Raw genomic sequence first — 12,697 nt, 5'->3', positions numbered from 1 at the left:
CCTAACTATATTAACTGCACAACTCCTTTATGTTTGCTTTCTGCTCAGGCTATATCTGCCATGTCCTAATTGTCAAGTGAAGTCACAGTAAAATAAGCATACTTAAACGCCCGCTTATTAAAGCTTGGAGAGATTATTTAGGCCAGAAACCGAGGCAATTACTTCCTCATTACAGTACTACCATGTGGCGGAGCCGCGCTTTCCGCCTTACCAGTAGAGGTTTTTCTTTGTGTAGTAAAGGACAAAAGCAGGTGCAGCGCAGCGCCGGGGAAGGCGGGCCAATGGGAGGATCCGCTGCCCAAGTTGGCACTCAGCTGTTATTCTGATTGGTCAACAGTTATGTACGGGCGTGGTCTCTGCTATGGCATATAAAATCTCCCGGCACTTTTCTCACAGCGGCGAAACAGCAACCGGCGTGGACGCGGCTGGAGGAGTCCTCGCAGTGTGAATTACATTTGTTATCAGGTTGCTACAACTTTGAGCGAAGGATAACACGAGAGGACAACTACAGCATAATATAGTGCGACATCATCTTTTTTTTGTTGTACTGATGCTGGGACGTTGTTAAGCGCTTAGTAAATTTTCAGTGTGCCTCTAGTCTTCTCTCCAGCTGACCAATGCTTCTGCATCAGTTCATGAACGGAGCCCTGGAAGTCATGCATCCCTCACCGCTTCAGAAAGACACTACTTTTACCAAAATCTTTGTCGGCGGGCTGCCATACCACACGAACGATGCCTCACTGAGAAAATACTTCGAGGCCTATGGGGACATTGACGAGGCTGTGGTGATAACGGACAGACAGACCGGTAAATCCAGAGGATACGGCTTTGTGAGTACAAACAAGACAGCCATGCGCCATAATATCCACCATGAGACCAACACGCACCACCCATTCACAACTTTTAGCACCTATCGAATCACGTTACAAGCTACTTATCTGCTGTAATTCCGCCGTGCAGCTTAGTTCCTGTCGATTGTCATCAAAACATGCTTGTTTTTAGTGTCTGCATAACACTTAACTTTTATGTGCTAGTGTCTCTCCATATGGGAAATTATATGACTAAATGTCCATACTAGTTATATCTGCTGTCTGTAATCATTAAGATTTGTCAAAGGCAATCCCCCACTGAAGCTTGCACGCATAACTGCACAGCGTCTCTGTTTTTCGCCTGGCTGGCTGTTATTTTAGCTTAATGAGGATGAGGGATAACACACGTTGATGGGTAACTAAGAAGATTATATTTCAACATATGTCTGATGTCCAACCCCCTAAACCCCCCCAATGAAGTGTCCCCCCCCTTACTCACCCCTGAGCAGCCCCAGCTTATGGCTTTGTGTGTGTGTGTGTGTGTGTGTGAGAGAGAAAGAGAGAGAGACAGACAGAGAGAGAGAGAGAGAGCACTTCTTGCTTGCTTTATATGGTTATTTTGAAGCAGTGGGGAGGCTGACCTTGCACACCCTGCCCTCCATTGTCAAGGACCGGAGCAGTCGGCCATAGCACATGATTTACATCACATCTTGGCTGCAGAGAGAGAAATTCCAACATCAACAAATTGGCTCTCTCCTATACTAATTTATGTTAAATTTCCCTTTTGATCTCATCTTTTTTGACTCTGTGGACTGGCCAAGCCATAGAAAAGTTCACAAAACACAAACTAAGTTGTATCTAGTAATCAGACTGCCTTCAGCTCAGCTCAGCTCATGGTGGTAAGGTGGGAAACGTGCTGTTTGCTAATACATTAATCACAACTTGATCCTTGACCACAGTTGCTTTAAGTCAGATTAATGAAAACTATCCAAGGACCCTTGTGATGTCTAATTTAAATCTACATTAATAGGTGACTTATCCTGTTTCAGGCAGATAAAGAGTCATTCTCTTTCACACAAAAAAACAGAAGCAGCACAAGAAATGCAAATATTTACCAGAACCTTTTGAAAGACACATCAGCACAAATGTACTGTCTGGCCAAAGAAGGAATGGAAAATTGTTATGTGTGCATGTTTACTTCTAAAGGCAGAAGTGTAAGACAATTGCTCCCGGTGTTTACACATCGACTCCCTAACTCTGAGGAAAGCTGTCCTGTGAGTCTAATTATCAAACGGCTGCGTGTTGAAGCTGGTGTTTCAGGTTAAACAGGCTCAGGCCGATGTGGGTGCTGCCTGGGAAAAGACACACATTTTGTGCGGCTTGAGGCAACCTGCTAATTCTGTTTTCTGAGAGTTCCAGTCGGAGAGGTAGCTGGCAGCAGGCAGGGAGGGAGGCGCCCCAAAGCTGAGCGCACCTTTTTTCTAAACACACTTCAGAGGTGGATTAGTAGAACCCCCCCCACAGCAAGGCTCTTCACAGTGTAAACACAGCTTCGGTCCTTCCTGTGTGTTCACAACACGGGCCCTGGAGTGGGCTTTGTTCCGGATCCTTCCACTATGAAGAGGCATACTGCTTTTAAAAACGTCCACTTAAACAATGCAAGCCGTGGCCTACATTCACTGCTCAGTCCACACACAGAGGTGACTGAACCCTCTGAGTTGGCAGAATGTGGAAATCAAAACAGAAGGGCTTGTGTAATGCCAGGAGAGAGAGGGGAGGGGTGGACTAATACCAATCTCCTTAATATTTTGTCCCTAATTGGATAAACTCCTTGTTGCTCTTCCCAGATCCATATTTCAGCAGGTCTGCCCATGGCTGAGTGGCAGTCAAGTGGCTAGCTACTGCTGCTGTGGGCAGTTTTCAAAGCTTATCATTGTGCTTTCTTTGTAGTTTCCCTTCTTCTTCTTCTTCTTCTTCTTCTTTTTCAGAGAAACAAACAGTGGAAAGCTTGTATGGGGAATTTTATGATAAGACCAACAGGCCAAGTCCTGTTGTATGCATTTGAAGTGCTTTTGGTTTTGTTTGATTTGTTGATGCGTCGCCAGCTGAGGATGCCATGCTACCGTCTGTTTGTTACATGAGAGAAATTTGGGTTTTGTTTGTTGTTTTTTTCCTTGTGAGACCTCGTTGACGAGTCTGACTCTGTCACCAGGTGACAATGACTGACCGAGGAGCAGCAGAGAGAGCCTGCAAGGATCCCAACCCCATAATCGATGGCAGGAAGGCCAATGTCAACCTGGCCTACCTGGGTGCCAAACCCCGCAGCATACAGACAGGTGAGATATATGTTGTTTCAAGGTTCAATTAAATCATCTATAAAATCATGGAAATAATGGTGCTTCCATCTTAATCAACCAATAGTGATTAGAGCATAAAACATAGAATATAAGATATGAATATCCATAACATAGAACCATAGTTTAAAAAAAAAAAAAAAACAGGTCATTAAATACATGTTTGTTTATGTGCTTGGGAAGGCTGAGACATCCTCCTTACAAACTTCTGGTCCTATCCCCTGAGTCACAAGAGACCATTTACTTCCATTTAGTGTGCGACAGGCAGTCTTCAATAAGACAGTCCACATAACATTTAGTTTCCCAAATACATACATGTTTTCCTGCTTATTGCGCATTTGAATCTGTCCATTTGTGGTCGGTTTGAAACAGGCACTGCCTCTGTCTCTCCGTGCCCTCTGTGTATTGTTCTCTGGTCCTCCTCTGTAAATGCAAATGTGTGTGTCTGACAGCCGGCCTCCTGTCTTCCAGGCATATCCATCGGAGTGCAGCCCATTCACCCAGCACTCATCCAGAGGCAGTATGGGTAAGTGAGCGGGAGTGGGCGCTTGATGTATTCTCTTGTATTACGCTCTGTGGGATGCCGTTAGGCTACTATTTCTTTGACAAACGGGGCCTCTAGAAAGTACATGTCAGTTTCTGTGTCCATATGCAACTCCAGAAGTAGTCTATTAGCATATTTGAGTTTTGTAGGGCTGGGAGATGGTTCACATATCTGTGGTAATAGAAGCGCATTCCAGAGGTGAATGTCTGTCTGACTCGCTTTTTGACTTCTGTCAGGAGCCTCTTGACTCGTGTACCTGACTGAGTGGGCTCTGTCACTGAGAAGGCTTCCTAGAAGTGGCTGTGTTGTAGAAACAGCCTGGCTAGCGTCTAGGAGCCATGGTCTGCTGAGCAGCTAATGAGCATTTCACTGCAGTAATGACTCTCCTCTCCTCTCCCCTGCAGCTCTCAGAATTCCTCCCTCACCACCATTCATATTTTACACACAAAACCTCAAATCTGTCTGGAAGATGAAAATACCGTGAGAAGTCAAGTTCACTTCATAAAGTGGTTTTGTGTACAGGTTGTGACACATCGTGCTTATAGAAATACAAACCAATAATAAACAGCAACATTTTTAATGATTAGTCCATTAATTGAAACACTTATCAACACCTAATCTATAATGAAAGTAATCCTCAGTTGCTGCCCTAGATATATTTTCAGGGTAGAGCTGAAACATTAAGCCGATCAACAGAAAAGTAATGGGCAACAATTTTGGTAATCCGTTAAAACTGTAGTAAGTAATTTTCAAGTAGGCCTGCACGATGTGGTTAAAAAAAAAAAAAATCACATTGCAATTATTTTGACAGATATTACGATTTGTGATATGATTTTTGTGTCACAATTTTCATTTTCACTGATAATAACTATATTAAAATCACGATGATATAACATTTGTTGGGGTCTGTACCAAACAAACCTGCTTTCTTAAATCTGGAGAGCAAGATTTGTAGGCCGGGGCATATAATGCTGTTTTGTCACACATTTTACCTTTTTTTTTCTTTCTTTTTTTTCTTTTTTATCAAAAAATTGCAGTGTCTGCGATTTTGACATTGCTCTTGGCCATATTGTGATTTCAATAATATTTTGACTAGTATATGTCTTCAGAGCTTGTGAGTGCTTAAGAGCTTCATGGAAATCCCAGGACAAAATAAGAAACATTTGGTGCCTTTTGATGTTGGCAAATGCAAAAAGGGCACAAGTGTATACCAGCCTTATCCTCCTCTGTAAGATCTCACTGGGTCTGAATGATTCATCCCAGGGTCCACTAGAGACATGTCCCATCATGTTCCAAGACCTTAGGAGAACACTGGAAAGTCCCTCCGATGTCCGTGCTCCGGCTACCATAGTGAGCTTGGATGGCACCAGAACTCTGAGGGTTTAAAATGTGGCGCACAGTGCTGCTTGGATGCATGTGCCTGACAGGTGCTGGCTCGTATTACAGCTTTTTACACCCCCTTAATCTCCCATGACCACCACCACCACCACCCCAGAGATGTAGAGAGGCACACGGAGCACCTGTCCGTCTGCCTCTGAGTTTCCTCTGTATGGCAGGTGACAGACGCAGGCCTCCCTAAGATGCAGAGCGTAGAAGTGGCTTTTCTTTCAGCGCGCCCCCCCCCCCCTCTACCTTCTACAACATATGGTGTGAGGACATGGGCTGAAGTAGCATTTTGAACAGTACTGGAGCATTGCGTGTAGTGGTGGTGCGCTGGTTTGGACTTACTGCTGTGTGTGTGTGTGTGTGTGTGTGTGTGTGTGTGTGTGTGTGTATCGCTGTGGTCAGCAGATGCTGTGGACTGTGAGAGCCAGAGGGGGTCACTGAGGCCAGAAACATTGTTTTGTTGGGGAGGGGAGGAGTTGTCTGTGTGCTTGCAGATTCATCTCCTCTCATGCATCACCACCTCCACTCTGTCCACTTCCCTGCACTTTCCCACGTCATATGTAGACCTTTTTTTTTTTTTTTTTTTTTTTTTTAAATTCCTTTTAGCACTTGTTTTTACTTTAATTTCTCCCATTAAAGTGCTGCCACTACCAGAGTGTCAGAGACACTGAAAACAGACACCTCTGGGAGGAGGGGGGGGTGTTTAAAGATGAGATAGAGGGGTAGGGTATCTGGGGGGTGTTTTTCTGGGACTAATACTTAATGAGGCAGTGTGCTTCCTAGGAAACACACCTCTACAGGTGCCAAACAAAACACCTTTTTTCCCTCCTGCTTTCAAAGAATATTTACAATCCTCTTAAACAAAGAGGAAGGAAGGAATATCAAGTGTTTGTTTAATTCCTCCACCCAGTCCAGTCCCGTCTTTGTTTTCACACTTTGTGTTGCAGTGAGTCATGCGCTGAAGGTCATTTGTGTTATCGTGTAGAAATATTTAGCTGCTTGGTGTGATATCGCCCGGGTTTTTCACATTAGCTCATTAAGTGACCTTCATAATGGTGATTATTTCGGCCTGTATTTGTAATATCTATGGGCATCAAATATTTTCTGGTGAGCCTGTCTCTCTAGTGTCTCAGCCTGCCATTCACAGAGTGGCACTATGTCAAACGCACACCGACTGGCAGTCAGCACAAAATCAGCTGACCTATGATCTTCTGGCCGTCATCCACATTCCCCTGCCGCTGTCCCACCATCCACTTGGCATCTGGCATCTCTGTGGCCCCCGGGAGCTCGCTACTGTCCCTAACTTGGCTAGGTCCCCGTCCCTCCTTTTCTCTTTCGTTAGAAGCTAAAATTACAGCTAACATCTCCATCTCTCTAGTAACACACATAAGCTATAATACAGAAGCACTCTGTCTCTCATTTGATTTTAAGCCTAGATTAAGGCAAACTGCCTGTGGCGACACACTGCCAAGGCCACAGAGAAGGCAGGCTCATTATATTTGATGCGAGGGGAAAGCACATATGCCCCACAGCATTAATGTATGGTCGTCTTTGAAAGCTGCATGTGAGAATGAATGCCTCTTTGTAAGTAGCTCAATAGCACTGTGAGGGCAAAGTGTAGATTGTGCTCATGGGTGGGGGTTACGTTCATTTGCTTACTGGTTACATGCCCCTGTTATCTGTTTTGTTACATCTATCACCTTTTTTTATTTTTTTTTATTTTTTTCCCTCCCCCCTTCACTCGTCAGATGTCTCAGTGAGCTTCTGTTACTGTAACTCCTTTATGGTGGAAAAATGGGGCATTTATGCAGGTTTCTTATCTAAAGCTGTCATCAGCCCTGCTCTGTATTTTTTTGATATGTTTGTAATGTCATATGATAGGTGGGATGATTCTTTTTTTTATTGTGAATTTGAGGGATTTTGGCCATGCACCTCTTACATTTTTACCAGCGAGATTACACATTTCTGTACCCCCAATGCTTCTTGATCACATTCCTGTATTGCCTTAATGATACAATAGGACCTTAATGTTATTGCTGACAATAATCACCACCATCCTCCTATCCAACCTTCTGCCATGGTTGCTCTCTGCTGCCGGCTGACCAGTGTACCAGCAGAGGATCAGAAGATGCCCACAGTACAGGACTAGTCCCGAGGAGGGGTCTGACTGAAAATTTCTGCCCGCCCCCCCTTCCTCCCTCCCTCAGCCAGCCTCTCTCCAAGGTGCCAGTGATGGCTTGAGAGTGCAGTGCGGTGTGCTGTGATGGATTTGAGTGCCTTTTTTATTTTTTCCCTTTTGTGTGATATGAACTGAAGAGGTTATGCTGATTGCGGTGTGACTCTTTCCCTATTATGGCATGGTTTGGGGTTTGCAGTGGTAACCGGTGTGTGTGTGTGTGTGGGTGGGTGGCTGTAAGGGGGGGTTGGAGAGGGTGTGTGTGTGTGTGTTTGAGAGCGTGATGACATCCCTATCCATGCATGCTTCCATCATTTGCTGTGTTGACTTCATGGCTGCCTCTCATTACTGATCCTGTTCTTCTCCTGGAGTGAATCTGTTGAAAAAAAGCTAAGACTACAATTTAAATACAGTCCATGAAAGGAAGATTTTCATCAGTACTGAGATGCAGCTGAAGAGCGTACGTCAAAGTGACATTTGTTGGGACTATCATGTCTTTGTCTCGGGGTGTGTGTCTGTGGATGTTTTCTTTCCCCCAAAAGCGTAGTATCAAGGGTAAAGGCTCTCAAAAATAGTCAGTTACATCACCCTTTAAATGGAGCAGGGGGTCTTCTCCCCTCTGCTACAACCATCCCGCTCTGTAGACAACAAGCCCAGGAGAGATACTTCAAGTCCTCACTAAAAATAGACTCGTCTAAAGCCCTCTCCCCTTCCCTTTCCTCCATGGACAAAGTGACAAAGCAAAGACAGAAAGAGAAGGAGAGACGGCAGAGTCCCCCGACCCCACAGCTCTAATCAGGTACATCTGAGAGCCGGCCCGTGAGGCCCCACAGAGCCTGGCACCCAGCCCTGATGAGCTCCCTCGCCACCATTACCTCCCACAGCTAGCACCATCACCTGTGATAGTTTGTGCGAGGTTTACACACCAAGTGAGAAGTAGAGACCGCAACTTCTGCACATGCACTTCCCTTTTTTGTCTGTGTGTGTGTTTTTGTGTGTGTGTGTCTCTGTGTGTGCTCAGCGAGTGAAGAGCAGCAGCTGTTAAAACACTCTGTTGATGCCTGAGCTTGAAAACCTGCCAGTAACGGCTGACTGTATCATTCACAACCTTCCACACACACTCCTCCCCTCCCATCTACCTCAGGAGGCCCTACCTAACAGGTTTTGTAGGTTTTACTAACTGACAGAGGGTTGAGTTCACCTTCGCCTCCTAACCTCCTCTGCCTCTCGTCTATTTAGTCTTTAATAACAGTGGATATCCGTGTGAGTTCAGAACACCTACAGAGAGTTTATATTCCCAACACGCTCGCCCCCTGAGAGCAATGTAAACAATAGAAGCCAGGCCCTGAGATTTCTCTGCTCTGGTACTTCAGCCCCTCTGTCTAATACCCCTCCCCTGTTTGGTCTTTGTGTCTGTGTGCAGGATGGCCCAGCCCTACGTCTACCCACAAGCCTTTGTGCAGCCCAGCTTGGTGCTGCCCACTCAGGTTTCCTCTTCCGTCAGCACCAGCCCTTACCTGGACTACAGTGCAGCCTACACCCAGTACGCCCAGGCAGCCTTTGAGCAGCAGTACCCGTATGCCGCCTCCCCAGCTGGCTTCTTGGGCTACAGTTACGCCACCAGCCCCTCAGCCGCCACCGGTCCGGCTGCCGCCGCCACAGCTCCTGCCACCGTCCACCCCACCCTCCCCTCTGCCACTGGCCCGGCCCCGGCCTTCCTGCACTACGCCCCACAGCAGCACATCCAGCCGGACCGTATGCAGTGACCTTGTGAAGGAAGAGGAAGCGGTACAGGTGGATGAGGATGAGGATGAGGAGGAGGAGGAGGAGGAGTGAGTAGTGGTTAGAGTGGACAGAGGATGGCAAAACGCCCTACAGGGTGACCAGCTATCGTCAGCAGGGGCTTTCAGGAAAAGGGGTGGGACTATTGCACTATACGATCAGGATGAGCCGTTTGCTCATTGGTTAAAGGGTAAAAGGGGTGGGAGGGGTTGGAGGACTGTCGAGGTTCAGGTTGGGAAGCTAAACAGCAAAAAGTATGTGGTCGCTTCCAAGGGCTTCCAGAAGCTGACACTTCATTTTTTATTATTATAATTATTATTATTATTATTATTATTATCGTCCTTTATTATTGTATTAATGTCATTGTCAATGTTTGTATGCCATTATTATCAATGTTATCATGTTGTTGGCTCAATCAGTGGGGGATGTGTGTGTGTCCATGGTAATTGATGATTAGAGAGCTGTCTGGGACATGTAACACCTCTTTCCTCCCGACTCCAGAGTATCTGGAGTGGATATAAATGGCACTGCTGCTTTAGGACACTGGACACTGACAGTCAGAGATGTGGGGTGCAGGGTGAAGACAGCGTGGTGGTTTTTGGCAGTAGGGGCATACAGCCCAGCCTCTCAGCCTCTGTGGTCCCACCCTGGTGCCATCCACAGTGAGGTAGAGCACCGACCACTGACCCATGAACAAACCTCCAGCGTTCAGCTCCACACAGGAAGAGCGACAAGAGATTTCACCTCAAGGACAAACAGAAAGTTTCAGTATATAAGACAGTGGGCGCTCCATTGTTTTGAGACTGATGTCAGGACTATACAATTTTTTTTTTTTTTTTTTTTTATATATTCTTTTTAATTTAAGAGGCCTTAATAAAAATAGAAACTCCTTTTTGAATCTCTTGATTTTTCAAGCGCCCCCCCCCCACCACAGAACCAAATGCAGAGAGCTCTTTGTAACTGGTCTTGCAGCAGTCAAGTCACATTAATCTGGCTTTCTTGGGTCTTGATGATTTCAAATGGCTGTAGATAATCACATGCAGTATGTGGGTGATGGGGACCAGGAGCGCTGTGTATCAATGTTGAAAGGTAGCTGACACTGAGCTCAAACACCAGTGTATTTTTTTTTTTTTTTTTTCTCACTGAGATTGTCACAAACTGTTGCTCTCAAAAGGACATTCATGTACAGCATTTTAAAATGTTTTCAGTCATCAAGTAGCTACATTTACAATATTTATATGTAGGTATTTATATCAGGTACTAAGTTAAAATAGCATTTTTTTTTGTTTTGTTTTTTTTTAACTATGACTCTAGTTGTGGCACTGATGTCATTTAACCTGCAGAGACATACCTGCAGATCCACAGGTATCGTATTCATTTTGTTTTTTGTCCTGTCACCATGTCTGTGGATGTGCACGGCAACTACAGTAGATGCTTATTTGTAGATCCTTGACTGGTTGCATCAGAAATTCTCTAGGTTTTTTTTTTTTTTTTTTTTTTTTCAATAAAATGTCTTTTACAGGCCCTTCAAAGAAGCCATACCAAAAAAAAAAAATAAAATAAAGACTTTGTACTCAAAGATGCCTCTTGACTTCTTTGATTGTTAAAATGAAGCACCAAAAATAAGTCAAAAAGGGATCTTAATCTTGTCACCCAGTGTTCAAAATGCCACCACTTGAGTTATTTGTGTTTACAGTACGCAATATTGCAGTGTCACTGTATTCACAACAAAACTGAAATGCAGATCCTGCTGTGATGATACTGTGAAAACCCTGTGGAGTGAAAGGGTTCAGTGTTGTGTGTGTGTGTGTGTGTGCGCTTGTTATCAAGGCTGTATGTGCTGTTAGATCCTGTAGAGGGGGGAGGGGAGCAGAGGGGGTCAGGAGGCCCAGACTTTTATCAAGCCACAGCACCACCACCTGCCAGGGGTGCTGGGTGTTCCCTCGGGCCAACACTTTTGCTTTCGTTCTTTCTCGCTGAGAGTTTTGTGTAAGGGAAAAAGAGTTTGTCAGAAAGTGGTTTGAAGCCCCGTTACCCAGAGCTGCAAGCAACAGTTTGTTTTTTTTGTTTTTCTTTCACTCTGCTAAACAAGCTCAGCTAGCTCTGTTTCCCAGCAGCATCTCTACATGTTTGTGCTTACTTCAGCTTCTTTAGAAGATGTGTCACTTCTAAACCCCACTTAGGCCTGGAGAACAAAACACAGGCAAGGTTGTTAGAAACCAAAACACATCCATTATCCTTTTTGTCCTCACACAGGGTGTAATTTATCCACCCTATAATGATTTATAATATGGCCTCGAGTTCAGTGGATGTTTTTGTAGTGCTTTGTTTTGATTGAAATTCATTCAGACCTTATATTCTCATGAAATGCTGCACTTACTTACATGGACACCCTGCCCTCATCAGTGAATTCCAGTTCACATGATTGTTTGTATTTTGTTCCGTCATAGCTAGGTTTTCTTTCAAACCATGCCAACTTTATTAAAGGGGTACTCCCTCAGTTAGGTTTGGGGACATGCAAGAGACTACAGCCATACTAGCTGTGAGGCTGTACTTAGGCACAGCAGTGCTTTGAGCTAAATGCTAACATCAACATGCTAACATGCTGATGTTTAGCAGGTATTTTTTGACCATGTTCACCATCTTCGTTTATTTACATTTGCTAATTATCACTGAACACAAACACTGAGGCTGGTCATAAACCAAAGTACTGAGCTAAAATTTTAACCTGATGATTACTTGAAAGTAAGAGAATCACCAAAGTCATTACAATTCATCTTGAGAGGGACATAAATGTCTAACGAATTTCATGGCATCCAAAAGTTGTAGAGACATTTCACTCAAAACCACAAGTGTCAACCATGGTGCTAGAGGGAAAAGTCAGGGGATCACCAAAGTAAGTAGGCTTTCTCCTCCATGGACCATGAATGGCTGTAAAAAAAAACAAAAAAAAAAAAAAAAACCTCCATGTCTGTACACAGGAAAGCCCTGTCAATCATCAATGACAAAACACATCCCCTCCACCCTGAGTTTGAGCTGCTCCCCTCAGGGCCATGCTATAAACCCCTGGCAAAGAAAAAGATCTACAAGGGTACTTTTATCCCAAATGCAATTAATGTGCCCAACAAACTACAGTGAACTTAAATATGTGAGGCTGAACACCATGGGTATGAATGCACTGACTGTTGTACAACTGAGAGATTCTTTGTTCTGTTAATGTGATGTTTTTATCTTGTGGACATGTTTGTGTTGATATCTTCCTGTTTGAGACCAAAGACAATTTCCCTGCCTCGGCTGGACAATAAAGTTTATTCTATTCTATGGCAATCCGTACGATAGTTATTGAGATTTCAGTCTGGGCCAAAGTTGACTGACTGACCAAGAGACTAAGAATGGACAGAGGCCAAGATGTCTCTTCCAGACCCACAGAAGACATTACACTGTTTTCACAGGTGGAGTGAGTGTGATGAGTAAACTGAGTTTGATGTGTAAAATTGGTGGAGTGCCCCTTTATCAGATTCAGTGAAAGGGTGTTGATGTATAAAATACATCAGCTTGACGGCGCAGTGTGTTTGTGTTCAGGAGCTGTGTCTAGGAACAAGACATGGCTTTTCTACAGCAAGTATAAGTAAAAAAAATAAAAATA

At 44.5% G+C, this 12,697-nt stretch overlaps 1 protein-coding gene across 1 annotated transcript; it reads left to right on the top strand.

The window, feature by feature from the left end:
- Positions 1-376: 376 nt before the first annotated feature.
- LOC122888961 (RNA-binding protein 38-like) lies at positions 377-12,378 on the top strand. The gene is made up of 4 exons (XM_044223900.1): positions 377-830; positions 3,022-3,145; positions 3,635-3,689; positions 8,693-12,378. Exons 1-4 carry the CDS (start codon positions 618-620, stop codon positions 9,033-9,035), a joined length of 735 nt encoding a protein of 244 aa, XP_044079835.1. The 5' UTR covers positions 377-617; the 3' UTR covers positions 9,036-12,378.
- Positions 12,379-12,697: the final 319 nt, after the last annotated feature.

Source organism: Siniperca chuatsi, linkage group LG2 (genome assembly GCF_020085105.1).
Source record: "Siniperca chuatsi isolate FFG_IHB_CAS linkage group LG2, ASM2008510v1, whole genome shotgun sequence".
NCBI classification, from domain to species: Eukaryota; Metazoa; Chordata; class Actinopteri; order Centrarchiformes; family Sinipercidae; genus Siniperca; species Siniperca chuatsi.
Note: the sequence above shows the minus strand (reverse complement) of the source record. Positions and strands in the feature narration are given on the sequence as shown.

Excerpts from the sequence above, each read along its gene's own strand:
- LOC122888961 (XM_044223900.1), top strand. The coding sequence starts at position 618 with ATGCTTCTGCATCAGTTCATGAACGGAGCCCTGGAAGTCATGCATCCC. Across the intron at positions 831-3,021 it reads AATCCAGAGGATACGGCTTT|GTGACAATGACTGACCGAGG; the intron begins GTGAGTACAAAC and ends CTCTGTCACCAG. Across the intron at positions 3,690-8,692 it reads CTCATCCAGAGGCAGTATGG|GATGGCCCAGCCCTACGTCT; the intron begins GTAAGTGAGCGG and ends GTCTGTGTGCAG.